The 26,868-nt window shown below is 35.6% G+C and overlaps 3 protein-coding genes and 1 pseudogene across 4 annotated transcripts; all 4 read right to left on the bottom strand.

The window, feature by feature from the left end:
• Window positions 1–814: 814 nt before the first annotated feature.
• LOC111412470 (acyl transferase 4) lies at window positions 815–2,443 on the bottom strand. The gene is made up of 2 exons (XM_023043403.1): window positions 1,982–2,443; window positions 815–1,843 (listed from the first exon to the last, which is right to left on the bottom strand). The coding sequence occupies exons 1-2, from the start codon at window positions 2,381–2,383 to the stop codon at window positions 989–991; spliced, it is 1,257 nt and encodes a 418-aa protein (XP_022899171.1). The 5' UTR covers window positions 2,384–2,443; the 3' UTR covers window positions 815–988.
• Window positions 2,444–3,334: 891 nt separating this feature from the next.
• LOC111412469 (ABC transporter B family member 4-like) lies at window positions 3,335–8,856 on the bottom strand. Its single transcript, XM_023043402.1, has 13 exons — window positions 8,746–8,856; window positions 8,274–8,632; window positions 8,084–8,138; window positions 7,814–7,989; window positions 7,493–7,714; window positions 7,181–7,419; window positions 6,540–7,068; window positions 6,158–6,431; window positions 5,106–5,944; window positions 4,757–5,023; window positions 4,367–4,630; window positions 3,967–4,260; window positions 3,335–3,842 (listed from the first exon to the last, which is right to left on the bottom strand). The coding sequence occupies exons 2-13, from the start codon at window positions 8,580–8,582 to the stop codon at window positions 3,495–3,497; spliced, it is 3,816 nt and encodes a 1,271-aa protein (XP_022899170.1). The 5' UTR covers window positions 8,583–8,632; window positions 8,746–8,856; the 3' UTR covers window positions 3,335–3,494.
• Window positions 8,857–14,627: 5,771 nt separating this feature from the next.
• On the bottom strand, window positions 14,628–17,302 carry LOC111412468. 2 transcript variants are annotated; one of them, XM_023043400.1, is made up of 4 exons: window positions 16,939–17,302; window positions 15,592–16,524; window positions 15,093–15,504; window positions 14,628–15,005 (listed from the first exon to the last, which is right to left on the bottom strand). In XM_023043400.1, the coding sequence occupies exons 1-4, from the start codon at window positions 17,213–17,215 to the stop codon at window positions 14,825–14,827; spliced, it is 1,803 nt and encodes a 600-aa protein (XP_022899168.1). In that variant the 5' UTR covers window positions 17,216–17,302; the 3' UTR covers window positions 14,628–14,824. The 2 variants fall into 2 exon arrangements, with proteins under 2 accessions (XP_022899168.1, XP_022899167.1); XM_023043399.1 differs by having other exon boundaries at window positions 15,093–16,524.
• A 2,800-nt stretch (window positions 17,303–20,102) lies between these two features.
• Window positions 20,103–22,494, bottom strand: LOC111412467 (annotated as a pseudogene).
• Between the last annotated feature and the right edge of the window lie 4,374 nt (window positions 22,495–26,868).

Here is a 26,868-nt window from a genome sequence, read left to right as displayed (position 1 = left end):
GGGGGGGGGGGGGGGGGGGGGGGGGGGGGGGGGGGGGGGGGGGCTGTTAGGGTTTGAAATAAAATTTGGTAAAGTGGTGTGGGATGGAGTAGATATGCAGCTTAATTTAATTTTATAATATTACATAAATTTTGTATAAAGAGATTTTAGATCCGATTTTTAAAGTTAGATCTTAAAAAAATTGGTTGGGTGTAATTTTCACTATTCTACACACCTAAAGGGATTAGTACTATAACTCGATACTTGACTGAGTCCACTAAATCAAGAATCTCAATTGTTTTACGTAAAAACTCAAGATGGGACAAGAACCACGGGCAGATGATGAGAATCCACTAAATCGAGAATCTGAATTGTTTTACAAGATTTAATACTCTAAATCTAAAATTAATAATCCTCGCAAGTTTCTAATGTATTACAATGATTTCAATGTTATTCAAGCCTATTAAGTAACTACAACACCATCCAAAGGCGTTTTTCTTCATTCCAAAGTCATTTTTCCAATCAAACTTTCAATCCTTCATGAAATTTGATCCCTTGTCAAACCAGAATTCCAAACCAGAATTGTTTATGAGCCCTTTATCGATCAACAATCCAAACTTAATCCAAATAGGTATTTGGGTCACTCTCTAACCGTTACAATTAATCAATTGAAATTATTGAATGCAATGGACTCAAGGCACACATAGACACGTGATTTAGCATATTCTTATGATATTGGGTCTCATATAAGAATAATTTTTGTGCTCATACAATCCCATCAGTGTTTAAAATATATTTATACTAAAATAGTTTCTATATTGATAATATACAATCCTGAAGAAAATATAAAGAAATTTTCATTATTTCACTTGGAAAGGGAGACAATTAAATACATTGTTATTCCTTGGCCAAGAATGTTAAAAATAAAAAACACATAATCAAGAGAGAACGTCATTGACTCATTGCTCCTTGATCAGTTATTTTTCTGGAATAATAAAAATGATCGTGCTCATAGTCTTGTCATTTGTTCAACAAAAGGCTGAAGATGTGCCTTCTCAACGCACCATGTCATTAATCGTACTCCTTTTCTTGTTGAAGGCACTGAGACAATAATAGCAACAGGGATGAGACTGGAACCCTGTATCGGAACAACGTGCACAGGAGGTCCCCACCCGTAATCAACCTGGTTAAACCCAAGTCTTCCCCACTCGGATATGAACATTGTCGTGTAAACAAGAGGTGGTGTGAATGGATCCTTCATCAGCTCATCCTTAACCCATTTTCCAAATTCATTTGGGAAGCCAGCTTTAGCCTCTTGAATCAATTTCACAATTTCAGCATTTGATGCTTTTTTTATAGTCTGATTTGAAACTGTTATGTTCACTGGGAAGAAACAGTTTCCGTAGAAACCTACAGGCAATGGTGGATTCAGGAAGTGGCGACAATTCGCGAAGAACACCAGAGTCATATCTGTATCATCATTCAGATTAATTGCACGTGCTCGGCGACTCCACAGGGTGGCAGCTACAATTTCGAAGGAAGAGCAATTCTTGCCAGTTAATTCTCGAAAATTTTGTTTGAGATCATCGATTTGGTCTGGTGAAATATCTATATTGACATGCTCCAGCTGATAATCGGGAATTGGGGGTGCTAGTGGCATATCGGCAGGCATTGAATTGGCATGGAATTGTAGTGGGGGAGGTGGAAGGAAGTCTCGACACCACACTGGATTTGTACTGAGTTGCTCAACACCTTTAGCCAATTCTCCCACTGCATTCAGAAATTGGGCTGCTCCAAGTCCATCACATATACTATGGCTAAATATGAGGCCAACAACGAATCCAGCGCATTCAAATTGTGTTATCTGCAGAAGAAACGCACTAAAGTTAAGGATCCAGGGCTCGACAAGTAATAAGATGCTGTCCAAAAAAATAAAATGCAATGCATATGTATGTATGTATGTATGTATGTATGTATGTATGTATGTATGTTCCCTTCTCACCTGCATTTGGATCAGTGGATCAATTTCTTGAGGAGGAGGATCGGGTAGAAGCTTATCGTATGGAATAGCTGCCGTATCATCAAAGGAATTTACGGCCTCCAGTGTGCAATTGGCCGATGCCTCTACAAACCAAATGCCTTCTCCAGAACATGCAACCTGAAGCTGGTTTTCTGCAGAAACATTCAGCCTCCCTGCCAGAGGATAGTATGGAACCAAAGCCTTTGACAAGGCTTTGCATAGGACCTCTGCTGCCTTTGGACCATATCTAAATATGTGAAGCGTTCGAGCATTGCAGCGTAGGACTGGCAGTCTGTCAATTACTGATAAATCGAGCATGCCTGATGGTGTTGGTTCTGAAGGGGAAACCAGACTTCGATTTATTCTCGTAACAGAGAAATCCATGGGAAGAAATTTAAGAAATCCTAGTTTTACAAAGGACTTGGTTCATGAAACTCTAGCGGGTTTCAAGATTTTATAAGGTATCTAACGTAATGAACTTGTATGGGCCTGCTTGGCTTAGAAGTATACAAATACTCGATGTGGAATATTATATATATAGCATATTGAGTCTCTGTTAATGTTAGGTGCCACAACTTTACAAGCAAATGTTTGTTTGTGGTCCACCAACTTTATTTTTTATTGTTTTACCAGAGCATGAGGGTTAATGGAAGAATAGTAAGGGCCAGCACCTTCAAGACTTCCTTAAGACAAATGATGTATTTACATTTCCAATATTGACTGCATAGTCATCTCCTCCATTGGTGTCTACTGAAACATGATTAGCTTCATTATATGAATAATTTTCCTTTGCACACAGGGACACAAAGGCTGAACAGACTACGGAACAGCCTAAAAATGGATATTTTTCGCTTCATTTATCTTGAGATGTTACTGGGATGGAGGAAAAGTGTGTAAAAAGCAATCCTTTTCCCTTGTTTTAAGGGTGAGGGGAGAGAGGTATCAGTCCTTGAACCCTTGACCTCAAATATAGAAGCAACAATCTTTAACCATCCTTGAGTATTTGGGATTCAAAGCCATTTCTTTACTTGTAAATTAAACTATTGAATGCGATTCTCTTTCTTTGATTATGAAATTAGATTGGATCTCTTTTATCTTACTTTTGGATCTTTCACAATGGAAAAGCTAAATATATTCATTAGTATCACAACTAATCATCTTCTTATCGATATTGAACTCATCAAACTTTGTGATATTGTCTTAATTATTTTATTATATGCAATATTACATAATCCTAATTATGAGTTGTTTCGTAAATTGGAAACAGTCCAACTGCACACCTATTATAAAACACACAACTTTTAGGAAAGAATAAAAAGTGGGGAAGAAAGAAGGTTAACAAATACATTTTTATTTTTGCTATTATTATTACATGATGAGTAACAAAATACATATAACAAATACATATTGTTTTTGCCATTACTACTACAAGATGAGTAACAAAATACATATAATCAAGTACATATTGATGTTCAAGTAAAAATAATTATTAAACCTAAGCATTCATGTGAAGAGAGACTAAGGACGCGTAAAAACCATGTTTGATGTTGATAAGTGTCTCGTGATTCCCTTTCTCCACTATAGCTCCATTTTTAACAACAGCAATTACATCTGCTCCCTTGATTGTTGACAACCTATGAGCTACAATCACTGTTGTCCTATTCACCATTACTCGATCAAGTGCATCTTGAACTATCCTCTCAGATTCAGCATCGAGTGCACTTGTAGCCTCATCTAATAGAAGTATCTTTGGACTTTTTAACATGGCTCGTGCTATGGCTACTCGCTGTTTTTGTCCACCAGACAGTTGAATTCCTCTCTCTCCCACCACAGTCTCGTACCCCTGCATATTGTTCAATGTTGGCATCAACATTCATTTAAATTAGTGAATCTTCTGCCATTAATCAAAACAAAGATAATGTACAAGTAAAATAAATTTGATATGTGCCAATCACTCTATCGTTAACCTGCTGTAATCCACTAATGAATGTGTGTGCATTTGCCAGCTCCGCTGCTTCTGTAATTTCTGCCTCCGTTGCATTTCCTTCCTTACCATATGCAATGTTGGCTCGGATTGTTTCATTGAACAACATCGGCTCTTGGCTCACAAGCCCCATCTGCTGCCTTAGCCACTTCAGTTGGAACTTCTGAATGTCAACTCCATCGAGCCTAATCTGGCCTGAATCCGGGTCATAAAATCTTTGCAACAATGAGATTACTGTTGACTTCCCACTTCCACTCTCACCAACCAGAGCAACTGTCTGAAACATCATCTTACCAACAATATTAGACACTGCATTTTTACATGAATTAAGTGCACCTACAATTGGAAAATAACTCAAATGTTATTATACAAGATCATCTCACCTTGCCACTGTGTATTGTCAAAGAAAGGTCTTGGAAAATCTGGACATCTGGCCTAGTTGGATACCTAAATCTGATGTGTCTTAGTTCAATTTCTCCTGTCAGATTTTCTGTTGTCATGCCAGATTCATCACTAGGATCAATCTTTGATTTCCTATCAAGAATAGCAAATATAGATGCAGCGGCACCCTTGGCCTTGCTTGAATCTGGGGCAAATGTGCTTGATTGAGAGATTGCTATTGCTGCCATTGTTAAAGCAAAGAAAACCTGTACAATATTTGACATTTTTACATTTTGGTTCAACCTAAAGATGTCACTTTTGTTGTGAATTTGAGTTCTGGTAATCATATTTATTTTTTAATTTAATGGGGAGATAGATCAGATTATGCTTACACGGAAGACATCTGAAAATGTTGTTTTGCCATGTTCAACAAGCCGAGCTCCTGCATAAAAGCTGGTTGCATAGGCAAAAAATACTAGAGAGAAAGACAAACCAAAACCTATTCCACTAATCAATCCTCGTCTTATCCCTGTTCTCATTGGGACTTCACACTTCTTCCTGTATACTTCCATCACCTTTTCTTCTGCACAAAAGGAAGCAACTGTTCTTATACTCCCAACAGCATCATTGGCAACTTGACTTGCTTCTTCATACATAACCTGCAACCAATTTGATAAATAGTAAGCAAAACAAACTTTTAGACAATGTCATAAAATCTGTAATATCAAGTGTTTGGACAACCTTTGCATCTGCACTGAACCCTGTCATGAACTTGAGTTGTACATATCCGTTCAATCCTATCAAAGGTATCAAAGCAAGTACAATAAGGGCCAACTGCCAACAAGCATCAAAAGCTATAACCAATCCGACAACTGCTGAGGCAGCATCCTGAACCATCTGCGCCAGTGCATCACCAACTAATGCACGAATTGTAGCAGCATCTGCAGAGAGCCTTGAACCTATAACTCCACTTGAATGTTCAAGCTCATCGAACCAACTAACTTCCATGTTAACTACCTTCTCAAAACACATCAATCTAATTCGCCTTATTAACTTGCACCCAGCCACACCGAAGAAATATGTCCTGGCCGGATATGCAAGTAATGACACTGCTCCAAGAACCACAAACATCAATGCCCAGAATTTTGAATCCTTTCGTAGTTCATGTGGTGGCTCATAGAAAGTTTTAATCACTATAGAAAGTAGTATACCAAAAATAGGAACTATTGCCCCATTGATGATAGCAGATAGAATTCCAGCTACTAGAACTGGCACCTCGGGCTTGTTAAGATAGGCAATCCGGCGGACTGGAACTTCTGGAGGCTTATCGGATGTTAAAGGGTGGTCAATAGAGACTGACATTGAATGGCGACTGCTATTTCTTAACCAAGAGGACCCAGAACCCCGACTTACGGAATGAAGAAACGATGTTCTTCTACTCATCTGTTTACTATATTCCATATCAAAACTTGATTTGTCCTTCTCATCGACAAGTTGCTCGTCATCTTTGTTTGCTTCTTGCAAGTGTACGAGCTGAGAATATGCTCCTTCAGCATTTTGAAGCAGTTGGAAATGTGTGCCTGTGTATCAAAACATATTACAAATATTAGGTTTTCCTTGTTATTCATAATTGTAGAAGTCACCAAATTAAATTTTTCTAGGGAAAAAACACTGATGCCTGATCAATGTGTGGTGTTATCCTGGTATCATGAAAATAATTATTTAATTGTGAAACTAGGATTTCCTCTACACGACCGAGCAATAATATCAGCATCAAGTTTATTTAGATATACCTTTCTCTACCACCTTCCCCTGGTGAATGACTGCTATCATATTGGCATTTCTAATTGTACCAAGACGATGTGCAACTATGACTGTAGTTCTGTTTACCATAATCCTGTCCAAAGCCTCTTGAACTATTCTCTCAGATTCAGCATCTAATGCACTTGTTGCTTCGTCCAGAAGTAAAATTCTTGGGTCCTTCAGAATTGCTCTGGCTATGGCTATTCGTTGTTTCTGTCCACCAGAAAGCTGTGTACCATGTTCACCCACCATTGTCTCTAAGCCCTGCATGAAAATTAAACTAATAATAAGTAGATCCTAGTTGGAAAACAACAAAAATTTTTGAAGATTCAAATTAAATACGAGTCAAGTCATGTTTATTGATAAATAAACCTGGGGTAATTTATCAATGAACTTAGAAGCATTTGCCAGCTGGACCGCTTCTGTAATCTCTTCAAGAGTTGCACCATCCTTTCCATATGCAATATTGTCCTTAATGCTTGCCGTAAAAAGCACAGGTTCTTGGCTGACAAGACCTATTTTTGACCTAATCCACTTGAGCTGGAATTCTTTGAGATTAATTCCATCAACCAGAACTTCACCAGCATGTGGATCATAAAATCTCTCTATTAAACTAATCACAGTTGATTTCCCGCTTCCACTCTGTCCAACCAAAGCTGCAGTTGTGCCACAAGGGATAAATAGAGAGAATCCACTAAATATTTGCTCATCTGGTCTTGCTGGATAACTAAAATAGACGTCTCTCAATTCTATATCCCCACGAATGTTGTCATCCAGAATCTTCCCCTTCGTATCATATACATTTATATCTGGTTTCCTACTTATAGTCTGAAACATCTTGTAAGCTGCAGCCTGTCCTGCTGCAAATGCTGTCATGCAAGGAGATGTCTGTCCTAGAGACCTGAAATATAACCATTTGCTTTCAAAGATTGAAAACCTGGACAGCTTAGGAAAATTTCAGGGAAAAATACATGCATAATTTTAAAATTTAAGAAACTTGAAAGCAAACTCACATGGATCCAGTTAACACCGCAACAATTACCGTGAAGACTTCACCCCCTGTGTGAGTCTTGTTCAAGACCATCCTTGCGCCGTACCAAACGGCCAAAGCATAACTGCAGAACATCATAAACATAACTGAACCAATACCAAGCCCTGTAGCCAACCCTTCATGTACACCTGATTTATAAGCCTTTTCAAGAGACTTGTCGTATTTTGCCACAGCTTGCTTCTCCCCTGTAAATGAAGAAACCTGGATAGGAAACAATTAAATGTAAAATTTATTTTTGTGAAGATCTGAATTGAATTGGGAATTGGTGACACACCGTTCTGATGGAGCCAATTGTCTGTTCAACAACAGTGGCAGCACTAGCATATGCATTTTGTCCACGTGATGCCATCTTGGATACTACAAAGGACATGATTCCACCCGATATCACAAGTGGAGGAATAGATGATAACATGACGAGTGTAAGAAGCCACCCTTTAGTAAATGCAATGAGAAAGCCTCCAAAAAATGTCGACATCAGCTGTATAAACTTCCCTACCTGCAGAAAATAAGAAATTTATTAGACAGTGTTCTTGGTACACCCGTACATGGCAGTATCTATTAAGGGAGAAATTACTTGTCAAGATGAGAATTTTACCTTCTCGCCCATGGCATCTTGAATTAGAACTGTATCACCAGACATCCTTCCAATCACATCTCCTGTGTTTATTTCCTTATCAAAGAAAGCTATATCTTGCTGTAAAATAGTTTTCAAATAGAGACTTCTAATTCGTGCAGCCTGTCTCTCTCCAGTGATCATCCAGCATGTCATCTCTATAGAAAAGCGACTTTAAATATTAGTGCCAATAGTTCTTCAAAACTGATATTTATTAATTTGTATGCTCATGTTGTTTTGAAGAGTACTTACGAAGGAATGCAGCTGCACCACACCCCACTGCCACGTATACTAACTTCAGTGATACCTGAAGTGATACAAAGTTATTAATTAGAGAAAAAATTAGCAGAGAATAGAAATCAGAACATCTCCAACATCAATCAAGAAAATTTCTGTGGTGAAACACAAACATTTGTTGAACTGCAGACTTTAATTTGTTTACCTTGCAAACAACAGGAGTAATGTCCTTGGTTTTGTTTATTCCGAAAGCATCAGCCAGTTCCCCAAAAAGGAATGCCATAAGTGGCGGGTTAAGCCCATTTCCAATGGCAGCAATTGTGCCCACAATCATCAAAAGTTTGTCTTTAAGATCAGCAGAGAAGAATAGCTTGTAAAATGGAACTGTATTTGTGGTCTCCATTTCCTTGGAGTTCCTCAAGTCGTCTTGGCCTCCTTTGATGCCAGTACTTCTGTCGATGACCTGTTTTTGTAGCCCTTGGCTTAATATGGATGACTCTTCAGTTTCAGCCATAGTTATATTATTGATTCTCTCGCGTTCAACTTCACAGCAGTACGTATAATCTACTTGGTAATAAAGAATGATCTAATAAGAGCTCAAACGCAGAATAAAAGGGAAAAAGATGTAAAATTAGTTCCACAAAAGAATCAAGAGTGCTATATAGATAAAGCATTACCTTAACTTGCAAAAGTTGTTAATTACATGTAACACAAAGGTTGGGTTGCTAGAATTTAAACTATACGTGTTTATGCAATCATTTCCAGCTCAGAGCGAGGACTGGCAACACATTATATAAAACTATCCCACGTTTATTCGGACTTTGGAGGTTGGGGGTTCCAAATAATACTTCCTTCAAAAGCAATCATTGAGACGTGACAGAAACTAACTAACAGACACCCTACCAATGTCAACACCGTAGAAACTGTCAAATTTCCAGACAATATTCTCCAACTCATTGCTCATAACCACTAAGTTTGTTAGGAGGTAAACGAAATTAACGTAGTAGGAATATTGTCGAGTCCGACTCTTTTTTCCCCCCTTCTCTCGAGCGTGTGCTAAGTATATTAGTTTTGCATAGGAATAGTGTGTCACATGGCATAGAGCACAAAGAGACTGTCAGGGCGTAGAGAGAATTGAAGCGAATACGTAACATATAACATAAATTGCATGTTTTTTATTGTGTAGAGAGAAATTGAGAGAGTTAGAAATTGATTATCGTTCTCTTACGTTATTGATAGATTGTCAAATGACGTTTAATTTGTGCTTTATCTCTTTTGTGTTCGTTGTTTGCTGCGTTCGTTGTGCATTGAGACTAATTTTTCCCAAGTATATTATCTAACCAATGTCTGCGTGAGGTTGATAAAATTTTTTTGCCCATTTCGTATATATATAATAAGTTTTTTACTTTTCTTATTATTATATGTTAAATCAAATGAAGTTTAATTTGTGCTTTATCTCTTTTGTGTTCGTTGTTTGCTGCGTTCGTTGTGCATTGAGACTAATTTTTCCCAAGTATATTATCTAACCAATGTCTGCGTAAGGGTGATAAAAAAATTTTGCCCATTTCGTATATATATAATAAGTTTTTTACTTTTCTTATTATTATATGTTAAATGAAACCAAAAATACGAAATGGGCAAAAAAATTGTGTATATCAATGGAACAACCAAGGATGTGAAAAACAAGACAGGAATTCTCTACAATGACACTGTAGAACAATTGAAGGGATGTGGCGCAGCTTGGTAGCGCATTTGTTTTGGGTACAAAATGTCACGGGTTCAAATCCAATCATCCCTACCTATTACTGCTCCTTTGAGCAGTAATTTGCCAGAAAAATTGTGTATATCAATGGAACAACTAAGGATGTGGAAAACAAGACAGGAATTCTTTACAATGACACTGTAGAACAATTGAAAGGATGTGGCGCAGCTTGGTAGCGCATTTGTTTTGGGTACAAAATGTCACGGGTTCAAATCCTATCATCCCTACTTATTACTGCTCCTTTGAGCAGTAATTTGCCACATTCGTTGTGCATTGAGACTAATTTTTCCCAAATATATTATCTAACCAATGTTTGCATAAGGGTGATAAAATTATTCTCGTGTGGTGTGTTGCGTACAAAATGGGACTAATATGTATAATAAATATGCTCAATACTCGAAACATATTCGTGTAAACGGTCGGTTATTGACTACAAGGGAATATTAGGTATGGAGATGAATTGTACAGTGATCAACGTTTGAAGAATATTGGAAGGAAAAATCTAATATATAATACATGTTTGCGTTGATGAAACTCACAAAATCAATCATTTATCTATATAATATTAATTAATGTGTGACCATAAAAGTTGAACCGAGGGGATACATTTGGTACGCAGTGGAAAAAGGATAGAAAGAAATGAATAATGGGAAATTGGAAAATGAATAATCCTTGTGCCATTTAGTACATAATAGAGATATGTCATAATGAACAACCGAAAAAATTTCTTGAACAGCCATTTGCTTTTCGTTTCTTCTTCATTGTACCCAAGATGAGAATGAAACCAATTTTCTATCGACACTTAAAAAGTTCAATGACTTGTAGACATTTCTCATTTCCTTCCCTACTATCTTTAATATAATAAATAAAATAGTTTTCTAACTTATGTTCTTTAATTTTCTTCATTTGGAGCTCACCTACTACACGTAAAGAGATAAAGACCAGCATATAAATTATTTGAAAATTTATTTTACACAAATAATTCATTTTACACAAGCAAACAATAAATTGTAGTTAATTTTGGAAGTAGATATAATGTCCCCAAATGTACCTTTATAATTCATATGAAATAATTTCATTATTAATTGAAGGGTTGACCCGAATCATCACATCTCTTCCAGCTACCAAATCTGCAGGGATATGTAAGCTTGCCAACTTAATCATTTTTGTTCTCTACAATTGGAGTAATTAATCTGAAAACCAACCAACAATGCTTTTAATTTTTGTTAAATTTTATATTTAATCCCCAACCCTTTTTTTTTTTTTTTAAGAAGGGTACTGATCTTTTTTTTAGTTCCACAACTTTTTTTAAATTATTTTTTTGGGTAAATTGCATATCAAAGAATAAGATTGACTTTTTTTCTTTATTTCATTTTTCTCTTTTTGAATTTATTTATCTAAAATAATGTGCAAGAATAAGATTGTCTCTTAATATCATTTTAACAAGCTTTTTGGACAAAAATCATATTTAGTGTCTAACTATATTAATTTATGAAGGTTCGTGACACCAAAAAAGGTTGTGAGCAAGATTGCAATTTTGAGCAAAGGTTGAAGACTAAGTCCTTGTTTGAGTCACATTACTTTCATAAGAATGCATTTTTGAATAATATATTGATGGAAAATGAATGATTAAAAAATAAAGAAATTTTTTTTATTTACGTGTAATAATATTTTATTGAAGAATGTGTGGTTAAAATAATATTTGAGAATATATATTTTTTGAAAAAACATAGCTCAAACAGGGCCTAAATATGAAATTTACTCTTTAATTTTCTCTTACATATGAATGTAGAGGGAGATGTAATCACAGTTTTGCCGAAGTTCCATCATACAATTATGAATTATCCAAAATTAAAAAAAAAAAAAAAAAAAAAAAAAAGAAGAGAGAGAGAGAGAGAAGGTCAGATGTCAATGCCTATCTCAGACTTTATTACTTCTGTAGGTTATTGATAAATGGTGGTCCGATTGGTACAAGTTGTCATATAATTCAATTGAGTTATACATAAATAAAAATAGAAATTAAAATGTCCCAATAAAGTTTCCAACAATTTAATTTTATGATTGATTTTTATTTTAATATTTATGGTACATATGTTTATGTTGAATGTGTAACCATGTAGACAAGTTGAACAAAGTATTGAGATCGGCCAATCGAGAATACATATCCAAATTAGAGAAAGTAGACATTTAGAGAAAGTCTAATGTCTACTAACTACTATAAAGATTCTTGCCTACCAAATACTCTCCCTGTCCCAAAAAAAATATTGCTTCGATTTGAACGTAGATCAAGAAAATATAATTAATATATAAATTTTCTTAAAATTTTTATAATATACATTTACATTAAATAATGTTTAAATATGAGTAATTCATTTTTGTTTATAACAAAGCACATTAAATTGGGACATATTATAAAATTAAAAAAATAAATTACATTCTCAACAAGGAAAGTGACCTATAAATTGGATTTGTGAAAAAGGAAAACAAGCATATCTTTATGAAACTAAAGGATTATAAATTAATACTTCATTAGGAAGAGTGCATTTAAAAATAAAATAAAAATTGATTCCACAAAACAATGGTGGTTATTGACATATTATTCAAACAACTAGTAGGTTAAGTAGTGTTTAATAAATAATAACAAATTAGGCTCTTAATAATGTTAAGATTAATTAAACATACTTGAAAACTATATGGGTTTAAATCATTGAGTTGAGTGGGTGCAAGTGATCGAACATAATAAAATTTTACATAGGTTAAATATGAGATAAATAATGAGTTTTCTAAAGAAATTAAGATTATCATTCCTAATAGAAAAACTTCAATTTCCAACAAGTGGTATTAGTTTTAGACATCTAACTTAACCATATAAATGCACAAAATGAATTTCTCAATTTGAAATTGAAAGATAGCGTGGGCGTCAGTTAAATGCAATAGCTGGAATTATCCTTGATTAGCTCTCAAAAAGTGATTGTGCTCATGTATGGTAGTCTCTTGACACAATGAAAGAGTTGATTCTATACGGAACAAGTGATTCATCTAGATTTGAGCAATGAGACGGATAGTATCACTAAAAGAGGTACTTCAATACAATTGTCAACATGTTCAGAGAAAAAATTTCAGTCATTCTCAACATATCCGAAGTAGGATATTTATTAGGAACTAGTTGTGGAACATTGTGCTGCACTGCCAAATTAGAGCTTAGAGCGTGCAAGTCACATTTGTTGCATGTTGACAAGAGTAAAGTTCAATCTCAAAACTAATGCAAGAGAAGGTTTAATTTCCAAACCAACTAATTGACAACACACTAAAACGAGAGAGAGAGAGAGAGAGAGAGAGAGAGAGAGAGAGAGATTATCCAACTTTAACAATACATGATTACATTCATGAGTTTTATAGTGATAATATCAATTATCTGAGATTATATAGTACTCAAATATCGAAGCATGGGCGAATACAAGCACGGGCTCGACTGGACTATAGCTCGTATCCGCCCTTGCAAATGTCCACTTTATTCTTAGGGTTTTTTTTTTAATTATTAAAATAAATCCATGTATATTTGTATTGTAGCTCGTGTCCAAACTTAAGGCTGGATCTGCCACTGTATCGAAGATTTTACGCTACCATTCTTGTACTTAAAGATCCCTCCTAAAAAAATTAATATCTCAGATAAAGCAGAGATGTTATGTCTTTACCCCCATTAGTCGCCATAAAGTATGTGTGAACTTTCTGAGTTTTAATATGTAAAAGCTGGAAACCATACTGTGTTATAGTATCAATTTGTAGATAAGTAGAATACTTCATCGGCACTATGCTAATTGAATACCTATTCTAGTCTTAATACAACAATACAACTAGTCATTACGAAGTTTTGACATCCATGACAAGTGCAAACCACTTCTATGATCTTGACCAAAGATTTGGAAGCTACTTATCGGAGCATATAGAAATTACACTATTCATTAAGAGTAACGTATATGTTACGTCTCTTCCAACAAGGCTCTAAGTATTGCCAAGTGGCAGTCGCACAGCACAACACCCTAGGCCCATGTTTCCCATCATTCTACACACATGGAGATATAGCTAAGCCCTTATTAGCCAAACTCAAATGCGGAGCCCAGCCCTTGTGGATGAGATGAAATGGTAAAGGCAACTTAAAGGATCTTCATACAAGATCTTAGCAATAAATGGGAGATGTGAGAACTCACTGAATAGTCGGCTCCACTCAATTAACAAATTAAGTCTAGTCTCGCATGTCAGGCTTAGAACTGCAAATGATCATAACAATAAATGCACTTAAACCTAGGTCCAGCCAATTGATGCCTATTCCAAGAGGCCCCAACCATCAGGATGAGGCAACATGTCTCCTCATCCAACGGCTCTTACTTACCCTCTTCTACTATATAAGCTCACATTTAGTGCCATTCCAAAGGTAATGTAAGTTTGGACTCACAAACTATAACTTCGCCACATTATTCTCTTATTCATTATTCCAAAAACCGACCCTTTTTTTACATTGGGGGCTCACGTTTAAAGCCTTCCTACACTTATATATTTACTTCTCCTACTGACTTGATCGTCGGAGTGCACGTGACCAACTCTACCCCCATTGGAGGCGGCCACGTGTGGCTAACAGTTTGTCCTAGTGTGTAGGAACACGACTTATGTAGACGTAAGAGGTCTTAAAATCTGTTGGCCACATTGAAAGTACATTTTTTGAGATCAACAGTATACATAACTAAATGTATGCACTGTTTTACTCTTGAGTCCCAAAAATTGTCACCCTGCCTAGAAGGATGAAAGGAGAAAAATATAGAGAATCACTTCATATTGAAAAGTTTGGAAAAAGTAGCCAAAAGACCAATGACCGAGTCACATTTTGGCTTTACATCTGTCCCAAGGTACCATTTCTAATACATTGGTTAATACTTTCCTTTCCTGTTACATGGATAATCCTTTTTCGCCCCAGGTACCACAATAGCTAGTTGACCAAATCAAATACCGTTATCAGTATCATTGTTGGCTTCTCCAAGAGTAATTGTAATAGGTTGCCATCCCACATGTGCATGTCTGATCCATCTCTTCATGGTTATTATCATGTTCAACATCTGAATTACCTCTCCCAAAGAAAATGCTTTTAAACATGAATTTTTAAGAAGTAATGCTGCTTCGTACCTATATAATTGATCCAATAATGTAAAAGAATATACGAACTTGAATTTCAGCAAACGGTAAAACCAAAATACATTAGATAAATATTACCTGCATTCAGATGCAATCATTGCCATACTCCCAGTGGAGGAAGTTATGAATTTCTGAATTGCAACCCAAGTTGCTTCTGAGTACTTCTCAATATTACAGCCAAGCGGGTTCTCGCACGACCATAGTCTCTCATTCCTAGGAAGATAAAGCTCCAGCTCACCCAAATGTTGTTTGATAATCAGTTGTTGCTCAAGTGCATAATTCAAAGCCATTTTCACATCAGTATTGCGGTATTTCGGATTACCATAACAAATGCAATCAATTATGTTTGCTTCTGTAGGCACAATCTTCTCAATTTTCAGTGTATTCAAAGCATGAAAGACAACATCTACAAAGCCTTGAACATCTTCAGAAGGTGACTGGAGTCCTTGACTTCCCCAAACTCCATTACCAGGCATATTCTTGGCTTCCACTGAGGAGTGAGAAGGAAAAGGATTATCAGAATGAAGAGAGAGTAAATTTTGATTGTCACAGAAAATCAACTTGCTCATGGGCTTACAATCGTACGTATGAACATTATTGCGGTTCAACAATGCCAATGATGTATTTCTAGATTCTATATTATATTGGTCCACGGTAGGTTCGCTCTGTAAAATTTTGGGATAATCAGCTATGCTAAGCCTGCCAATTTCTGTCCGTTTTGCAAACAGTAGAGTAGAAACCGCAGTATCATCTGATCTTAAAGAAACTGATTGGGATGTACTGGAATGAGAATTTGATGAAAACAATTTATCTGGGACAAAAGCAGGTTTAGGGTGTATTAACTGATAACACAAACTTGGCTTATGATCACTGGAATCGCTAGCTAAGGGATCAAGATTTCCAGGAAACAAATTAGGAGTAGATGTACTTGAAGCAACATAATTGAGAAAGAATTCATGCGGAGCTGTCTTGAACAGTTTTTCCAGTGCGACTGGTTGATGGGAATCCTGTCTATCTTTACTTTCCTGATTCCTGACAGGCAAACTTGATGGTCTTGTAATGTTGGGCTGATTCAACTTTTTTGGAACATACACCATTTTAAAGTTATCAGTAATTCTTCCAGAACTAGAGAACTTCTGACCTCCCAATGAAAGACTACCGGCATTGGTATAAGCAAGGTTTTTCCTAGGAATGTTGCCACTAACTGAAGTCCGCATGATTTCATAGCGAGAAGCATTGGTATCAGCAGAATGTTCCCTGCTTCTGAAAGGGAATTCACCATACACAAGAGACATCCAATCCCAGACACACTTTGCTGCTGAAACAAGAGCCACAGATGCTTTAAGAGGTTGTACCAGAAGGATATTATACCTTCGCATACTTAATTGATGCAGCGCATTTGAAAAATCCCCATCTCCCGATATTAGTAAATAATTAGCTGGGGCAGGATTGTCCACTGCCCAGAACAACATATCAACTAATATCTTCTTGTCACTTGCATATTTAACCCCTGTTCATCATACACACTCTTGCATCAGCCAGTAAAAACTATCCAAATTCTTTCTTCATCACAAGCATTAGTTTCCACTGCAGAACATTTGATTCACTAATAACCAAATCAGAAACCTAAAATATTTCCCCCAATAGAAATTATTTTCAATCCCATTGAATTAAAGTCTCTAAAATTTAAAAGATTAAATCATAAAACTCATACTTATCGCTCAATGGATCCATATCAGCATTTGTCGTCAATAGAGATATTCAAATAAAAATAAATCCGCAAAGAAATTCCTTAACATGATTAAATCATCATAAACGCCATAAAACAGAATAATGAAGCTTATAATTATACCATTATACACAGACTTATATTATATCGTATGGAGAAAGAAAACAGGAAAAGGGAAATGATGTATATGTATACCAGCAGGGACGTGGTTGAGGGCAATGCCGGTACTGGAGAGTGCTTGTTGAACAGAAGTGGGGATTCGGGTGGTGTCACCATAGGCGGAGATGGAAACAGGTCCGCAGTAATTCTTGTTGACCAACGCTGAACTTATGTTCTGCGCAATGGCGTAAGGGTCGCATCCCCTGGGCACTTGGCAGTTCTCTATGTCCCACCACACTGACGTCTTGGCCGTCGTATACTGCGGCTCCGCCCTGTCTACCGTCCTCTGCAAATCCCCCAATAGCGACCGCATCAATGCCAATTATTAGGATAGAGAGTCTGGTCTCGAGGGAAGAGGATGCGTGGTTTTTGCTGTGTTCCCCACTCCTTTGGATTCGAATGTAATACTCTTCGGGCGGGTATAAAAAATGGGCTTTACGTACTACTAAAATGGCCATTTCAGCTAGTAAAATGGCGATTTGAACTGTTAAGATCAAAAATTGCGATTAATCGAATCAAATGGGACGAAAAAATTGAATCGATGGTGCAGTGGGGCGAATATGGTATTTGATTTTAATAAACCGATTTGTGACGGTGCGGATATGGTATTTTTGCCGTCAAATCGAAATCGAACCGATTACTTGCTTAAAAAAAAGTTCTTTTATTAGGGATGGCAAGATTTACTGAGGAGGAAGTGACGAAGAGGTACAAATTGCGATTAATCGAATCAAATGGGACGAAAAAATTGAATCGATGGTGCAGTGGGGCGAATATGGTATTTGATTTTAATAAATCGATTTGTGACGGTGCGGATATGGTATTTTTGCCGTCAAATCGAAATCGAACCGATTACTTGCTTAAAAAAAAGTTCTTTTATTAGGGATGGCAAGATTTACTGAGGAGGAAGTGACGAAGAGGTACTTTTTTTATTTAAATCTTAGTTAAAATCATTCTGGATTAGGTAGTATCGTTGTATTCTTTACTTACATTTCTTATTTACTATATATGAAACAATTTTGAGTGTTGACCTATGTTAGTAAGAATTGTGGGGAATAATGAAGATTGAATATGAGTTAAAGTTGAAAATTTTGAATTATTGAGTATGAATCAAGTAACTACAATGCACAAGAATTAAGAATGAAAGAAAAGTTTAGTATTGTTATATTCATAATATTATTTGTTAAATTTGTATTTTACAATTGGAATTTGGAATAATATTTGCATTTTCGTTTGGAATATTGTATTTTTGTTTTCATTCACTTTCTTTTTATAAATTGTTTTATATTAATTTGACAGATGAACCTATAAAAAATAATTTATTTTTGAGGTTATTAATCGAACCGAACTGAGTTGAACCGAAATACGAACCGAAGCGATTTACGTGATTATGGTGCAGTTAGGGTATGACAAAAAATTTGACGGTTCAATGATAATTTTGGCCGAACCGAATCGAAACCGAACCATTGTCATTCCTATGTAAGTTGTGCTTTTGAGAGTGTGTGGATTTCATTGATCTTTTATAAATTTGTATAAAATTAGTGGAAGTCTTTGGTAAGCTTTTATGGACTTTCATTTAAAGGTTTTTATAGACTTTAATATTTGAAAGACTTTTGAAAACTTTCATTTGAAATAGAATTCATTTGGATCTAATACAATAATATAAAATTTTCACATATGAGATATAATTTTCCTTTTCCATCCCCTCCTTCACATATAATAATAAAAAAAATTTAAAGAATAAAAATTTAAGACCTTAATTAAATGAATAATAATCAAAATTATACATATATAATAAACAATAAATTTAATATTCAATATTATTAATATAATGTACTTTTAAAAATAAATAAATATTAATATATTTAAATTTAATTAAAAAATTCATGTAAAATTTTATAATTTAATAAAAAAAATAGATGTTTTTCAAAAAAAAAAATGAATGAAAAAAGAAAAAAAAAACTTATAAAAATCCAATTTAATTTTTTATGGAAAATAGAGATAAACAATAAAAGAAAGAAAAAATATAATATATGATTTTTTATTTAAAGTCCCCCAAAATCTCGTGATTAATGAGAAACAAAATTTTAAAATTTTATATAAGTACTTTCTGCTTAAAAGTTAGTACTCCGCAGATTTTTATAGAAATCTCTAGAAATCATTAAAATTTGAATACTCCAAAACTTATAGAGACTTCTAAAAAGTTTTAATTGAATACACCGTAACTTTTAGAGACTATATAAAAGTTTATAAAAATTTCAATTGAATACACCGTAACTTTTAGAGGCTTCTTAAAAGTTTCAATTGAGTACATCAATATTTTTAGAGAATTTCAAAAAGTCTCAATTGAATATTCTCCCAAACTTTTTAAATTTCAAAAGTCATTAAATATCTCAATTGAATACACCCCCCTTAGTCTCCTCAAACATGTTTTGCTCTTATTCCAGAAGAAATTGAACCCACTATACATGTTTGAGATCTAGTGAACACGAGGTTGCAGTAAATGATATAATTTGACTATTGAGCAATTTTCTCAATAGTCTAACCAACAATTGAGATGCTACACACTGCAGGCGGCAAAATAACTGTTGGCCAGTGGCCACCAACAGATTAAATGAGTGTGGATTTACAATTCTTTGTCCCAACCATATATTGATATATATTCGAGTATATTATCAACCTTTGATCTTTTTAAAAAAAATATATATATATAAAAATAAAAATGGTACCAGCCGAGCAGGAACGCCACAAATTTATCGAGATCTGTGAGTGTGAATCAAAATTGAGGTTTAGCTACTAAAGAAGCAGTTGAAGACCTTATAAGCATAACGCCTAGAGTCAAGCAAGACAAATTAGGAGATCACGATAAAAACCACTCTACAACTAGAGTCAGAAAAGATTGCACATAAATTACAATATCATGAAGGAGATGTTTAGCCACTACCTTCAACTTCACATGGGGAAATTGTTCAACCCCCGTCCCCATACACTCAGAACCATTTTTATTCAAAATGGGGTATTGAGTAAAACCTCTTGTCCAGCTTGCGCACTTCAGAATAAAGGATTGTGGGATTCAACCAAAACAAAATAAACTTTAATAATCATACAGATGCAACCACTCAATCTCACCTTACATCACTCACTCCTAACAGTAGCGTTCAATTTGTGTGCATTCGTGTATTCACTGGGAAAGAAATTTGCATTAATTTAATTTTTTTAAGGAAAACTAACTGGCAAATAACAGTTGATTGAATTACAAAGAAGTAACAAATATAAACCCAGTTAGAAACTAATTTCAAACACGTGGTTCTTCCAAATATAAAGCAGAAAAATTAAAGCATGTAAATTATTCATCCACTTCTAGTAAACATCAACCAAGCACTAGATCGATTATTTTTACGCTTCAGCTTTCTCCCATTTAAGGGGCTTCACGACCTCCCAGGTGAAGTCAGGGTCATCTCTTCCAAAGTGCCCGTATGCAGCTGTCTTCAAAAACCTACCATTGCCACCTCTCTTGAGATCCAGCTTAATGGTGATCATTCCAGGCCTGAAGTCAAAGTTCTCCATCACAATTTTTAGAATTTCCTTGTCAGGAATCTTTCCAGTTCCATGAGAGTCCACAAAAACTGATTAAGGCTCTGGAACACCAATGGCATATGAGACCTGCACAGTGCACCTCCTGGCGAGGCCATTTGCCACAATGCTCTTGGCAGCCTGTCTAACTATGTAGGCATCACTTCTGTCCACCTTGGTTGGGTCCTTTCCAGAGAAAGCACCACCACCATGGGCTCCCCAGCCACCATACGTGTCAATGATGATCTTACGGCCAGTGAGACCAGCATCACCATGGGGACCACCAATAACAAAACGGCCTGATGGATTGAGATGGAAAATGGTCTTCTCATCAAGGTACTTCTCAGGGATAACTGGCTTAATAACATGCTCCTTAAGGTCAGCAGCAATCTCATCATTAGTGACAGTCTCATCATGCTGGGTAGGGATGAGGACTGTGTGAACGCGAACAGGAACCATGGCACCATTGTCATTGTAGTATTCAACAGGGACTTGTGTCTTACCATCAGGCCTTAGCCAAGGGCAGGTACCATTCTTACGAACTGCAGTGAGCCGAGCCCCAAGCTAGGTAGCAAGGACATGGCTAAGAGGCATCAACTCAGGTGTCTCATACATGGCATATCTAAACATGTGACCTTGGTCGCCAGCACCAATCTCCTCTGGTCTCTTTGTGAAGTGGCCATGAACACCCTGGGCAATATCTGGGCTTTGCTGCTCAATGTTGACCAGGACCTTGCAATTGTCAGCATCCAGGCCAACATCATCAGAGACAAATCCAATGGCACAACAAGTATCACGGACAATCTTCTCATAGTCTACGTCAGCCTTGGTGGTGATCTCTCCAAAGACCATGACCATGTTTGTTTTGGTGCATGTCTCACAAGCAACTTTGTTATCACGATCCTGAGCAAGGCAGGCATCAAGAACAGCGTCGGAGATCTGGTCACACAACTTGTCAGGGTGGCCCTCATTCACAGACTCGGATGTAAACAGGAAGGTCTCCATATGTTCGCTACAAAATAAACAAGCAGAACCATGCATATTAACTATAAGTTCAATTAGCACCTCTACGTATAAATAAATTAGATTCCTTCTAATAATGTCGAAAATCTTACCTTTCAGGATAGGTTGATCCCAGAACTACAACATAGGCTGACTAATACGCCTCACCACAATGCAAAAAATTCTATATTCGACAAGAATCTCAATTAAACATCTTCAAGCTTCATAAAAAGTCAATCAACTCGAACTATATTATTTAATTCAGTTCAGTTCTAGAAGGAGATAAAGGAGCCGAACAATGAAGATTGAGATTCTAAATAAAATATAGCATGATTTTCCACTTGCACAAAGGAATAAATGATTTAAAAGTGTCAACTCAGAAGCTGCTATTACTTATTGATTAATGCTAAAGTGTTAACTCAGAAGCTTACTTATTAGCAGTCTAGCTCAAAAAAAAAAAAAAATTTCACTTCAATCAACCTCAAATTGCATCATCCGCCAAGTGTAGAATATTTTTCTTTCATTCCTAGTTAAATCTTCTGAGAGTAGTGAGTAAGAACTACTGAACTAACTTGAACATACTTGCAGTAGGTCTCCATTCTCCATAGTATTTCACACGTTCCAAGTGAGATTAGTCATTTTGCAAGGTTTTAAGTTGTAAATTAATAAATATTGATAGCTGAATAAAAATGAATATCAATACTTTCGGCCAGAAAAAGACACATAACTCGTACATGCTGAATACAATCAAATTCTGGCAGATAACCGCATTTTGTCGTCCAGCAAGTGGTAAACAGAACTTCAAACATTATGAATCGACATTTAAGCATTAGATCCATGATATTTCAGTCCAAAATCTGCTCAAACAAACACCTACATCTACTGTTGACAAGAAATGAAAGATAATAAGCTGGGAATAATAAAATCAAGTCCAGAATCAACAGATCTAGTCACTTTCACACGCTCCTGGTACTAGATGAAATCGAACAGAGAGAGAAAAAGGAATATACAGGGGCAGTTGCGTAGTACCTCTAAGATGATGCAGATCTGAGCCCCCGTTTGGTTCCCATTATTTTTTCATTAAAATGAAAAATATTATTGTTATCCATCACGTCAAGCCACCAAATTTGAATTTCTATCTCTTGTGTAGGGTCCATAACAATTATATTTTTCATTCTCATTTTTTCAAAAATGATAAACAAACAAGGGCTGAGACTGTGTTCGAATTTCAAAATAAAGGGTCACAATGGCTCAACAACACCAACCACTAGGATTTAGGAGGAATTAGTGGGACCACCAGCCATCTCTCCAAAAAGGCCTTTGATCAACGAAAAAATAAATAAATAAATAAAGCAAAAATGTTTAAAAACTTGAAAACCAAGAAAAAGACACTTTTACCCTTACCATTTCAAAGAGAGCAAGGCAAAGAGTGGAACTTATTGTAGCAACGACCACCGACGACCCAGACACCGACCAAAAAGGCAAAAAACCAATGACTTAGTTGGTCATTTCTCTCTGAAGAAGGCAAAAAATGAAGATTCTCGGCGATCTCTAACTGCCTACATAATCCCAGGCGACAACAGCTAGGTCGTCTAAAATGTCTGCTCAGACAATCCAGTCAACTGGGTATAGTTGACTAGCCGCCGGGCCAGATGTCTGGGCCCAGACTTTATAATTTTTTTGTTTGGCTCGTCTGGGCTAGTCTGCCCAGGTCTTTTTTTTTTTTGTTTAATTTTATTGTTTATTATAATTACTTATTTATATTGTTTATTTAGTATGTAATATTTATTTATTTACTTTAATTATTGAAGTTAATTGTTTATTTGAATATTTAATTATTTATTTTAATTGCTTATATTTTGTTGTGTAATATTTAATTATTTATTTGAATTACTTATTTGAATTGTTTAATTTCAATGTATATTATGCTTTTAATTATATTATGAATTGCTTGATTGTTATGTATTTAAAATTATTTATTTTAAATGCTTAATATAAATGTTTTATTGTTTATCTAAATATTTAATATTTATTAATTTAGTTTAATTACTTACTTTATATTAAGTATTAGTAAAATAATTAAATATTAAATAAGTAATATACATTAACAATTAAAATAAGTATTTAAACATAAATAAAATAATTAGATTAAGCAATTAAATTAATTAAAATAAACAATCAAATTAAGTATTAGTAAAATAATTAAAATAAATAATTAAATATTAAATAAGTAATTTACATAAACAATTAAAATAATTATTTAAACATAAATAAAATAATTAAATTAAGCAATTAAATTAAGTAATTAAAATATTAAAATAAACCATCAAATTAAGTATTAGTAAAATAATTAAAATAACTAATTAAATATTAACTAAGTAATATATGTAAATAATTAAAATAATTATTTAAACATAAATAAAATAATTAAATTAAGCAATTAAATTAATTAATTAAAATATTAATTTACGTTTATTTCCTTTATTCCGTTATCTGTTGATTATTGAGTATAGTAGCAGCTTGTTACTTTACTTTTCTAATATTTTGGTTTATTAATTATCTATTGCATAGGGTTCTAATATTTGAAATTTTGAAGGATTGAATATCATCTGGACGACGCCGTCAGACAGATCCCTAGTGAAATTACGTCAAACTGTAACTTTGCCAGCTTCACTTCAATATTAGATTTGCTGGATGATGAGCACGCAAACATACTACGTTGATTATGCTTATGGCCGTTGTATTTGTTGCGTAACGTACAGTTTTCTGGACAGCTGCTCGATGCCCTGCTATGTCGGCTGCTAAAGCCAATTGATGGAGACGTCCTCCATTTTGATCTTAGGGGCAATGTAGCGACGTCTTATTCGAGTTTACCCTCATCACTGATTGCGATATACGAACGAAGAAGCGCGCAAGGGCCTGTATTTCGAGGAACAAGAGACCGTTGAATGAATTTTTTCATGAACAAACGACAGTTACTCTAGCACAGTTGGGAGACGCATTAAGGGGATGCGATCAGATGTCTAATAGGCTGAAGTTGGGCTTGGTGCTTATCCTTTAGAGCATACTCAGGTGTCATCACAAGAAGACATCGATTGACATTTTCTATTTGTAAATTATTGATGACATTGATATCTTCAACAACTATCCATGGGAACGGTGATGTTTTGTAGATATATTATGCATCTTTAGGAGGGGGTTTTCGATACCTAAGGGGGATATCCCCAAGCACAAGTAGATGCATATGGACTACCGTTGGCGCTGCAAGTATATGTTTAAGTTAATGAATTATCTACTCTTTTTTTATTAAATTCTATGTATAATAATTGTAATTACTGCAGATATGGGTGTATAAGATTATCCCCATCTTGGCCAATCGGTATGCGAGGAGAGGAGAGACACACTGCCCGCGGATGCATCACTGGCGAGAATAAGACAAGGCGCTTGCCAGATAGTTATCAGCTCTCTTCGACGATCCTAAGGTACATATTATACATTTATGATTTATGGTGCATGTCCTTTTAAAATCTCAATACATGGTCATTAACTGTGAAATATCAAAATGTCAGCTTGAAGTCCTCACTAAGTTAGCACCGTCGATCAAGGAGGAGAGTCAAATTTATATTCGCGAACTGTCTGTTCCGACAGCTCCTGACGATCAAATGCCCAAGTCCAGCGTGCATCGAGATAAGATATGTTAATTGAATATAATTTGTTGAATATCGCTTTGATCTTATAATTAAGTGCGTCACTTGTAATATTTATTTTTCAAGAGGGTCGTCCAGTATCACCTCCGTCGAGGATGTCACCTCCGTCGAGGAGATCACGTCCGACGAAGAGATCACCTCCAACGACGCTAGAAGTTCAAATTTTCGAGCCGTGCGTGGATCGAGATAGAGTATGTTAAGTAAAAATATTTTGTCGATTATATTTTGATTTTTTTATTAAGTTATTCATTTTTAATATTTAGTTTTTTAGGAGGGTCGTCTAGTATCACCTCCTATACCTAGTCGCCGTGCTTCGACGGTTGATTTGTTCAAACTCCTGACGAAGATGAGAGGAGACATGGCAGAGTTACGAGATAATGTCGCGATGCTACGAGTCGGGTTAGGAGACCTTCATGCTAAAGTTGCAATGATACGAGGTGACATAGCAGGCCTGCGTGGGACTGGCGGCTATCGGGATGGAGGGAATGCGATGGGACTGGCTGCTACTGGGATGGAGGAAATGGCAAAGGGACCGAAGGCTATCGGGACGGAGGGGCCTATGGTTATCAGGGGCGAGGGGTCAGATGGGGTACGTTGACTCGTCATGGCCATCAGATGACGCATTCAATTCATTTTTAAATGGCACGATGTAGATGGAGATGGATGATCAGGCCCCGATGGAGATAGAGGCGGAGGGAGTGGGCGAGGTACAAGGGTACTTGAGGCAAAAGGGTACCGGGAGAGGTGGTGGTGAGGGTGTCGAAGGAGGAGAGGATACCGAAGGTAGAGGTGGTACCTGAGAGGATGCCAAACTCGCCGGATGTAGTTTTTGTGCCGGAGGGGACGGAGGAAGTGGTTCTGATGGCAGGTGAGGGGGTGATCCCGATGGCCGGGGAGAGGGTGGTCCTCGAGACGGAGGAGAACGTTAAATGTTTGTGTATGTTGTGTATAATGAATAATTAAATAAAGTAAATAAATATTAAATAAATAATATATGTAATCAATTAAAATAGTTAATGAAATATTTACATAAAAATTAAATCAAATATTAAATAAAAACACGTGGAAAACACAGTATGTTTTTAAAAAAATCTCCAAATACTACGATTTCAAATAATTAACATGAATAATATGCATAACCAATGAAAATAATTAATGAAATATATAAATAAAAAACTAAATATAATAACTAAAATAATTAACATAAATAATATGTATAAATAATTAACATCAATGTTATAAATAATAACATTGTCAATATTTTATTAACAAATGTTAAATTCTATTAAAGGAGGCAATCAAAATTAATGTTACATTGTCAACAATTACACATATATTATATTGTCATGCAAAAGAATCTAACTTATACAAAATCTTCTTGTATGCCATATTGCACCGCACCTATCGCACTTACGAGGTCAAAGAAATTCTCCGATATATGGTATTCTAGACGTACGTGTACCTCTAGAAGTACGTGATCCCACTGCTGGTGGCAACAAGTTATTCAGTGAGAGAATGTGGTCGGAAACTTCCCACTCGACTTTATTTGGTACAGAAAATATTACTTCGATAGACGCTGCTATCTAAGAATCAGTCATGTAATAAACACTGCATAAGATGTGTGGTGAAAATTATCTATGTATAACTACTGTCACTACATGTATACACGGTAAACTTTCCAACTGAA

This window comes from Olea europaea, chromosome 16, assembly GCF_002742605.1.
Source record: "Olea europaea var. sylvestris chromosome 16, O_europaea_v1, whole genome shotgun sequence".
Taxonomy (NCBI): Eukaryota; Viridiplantae; Streptophyta; class Magnoliopsida; order Lamiales; family Oleaceae; genus Olea; species Olea europaea.
This window is presented reverse-complemented; position numbering and strand designations above follow the sequence as displayed.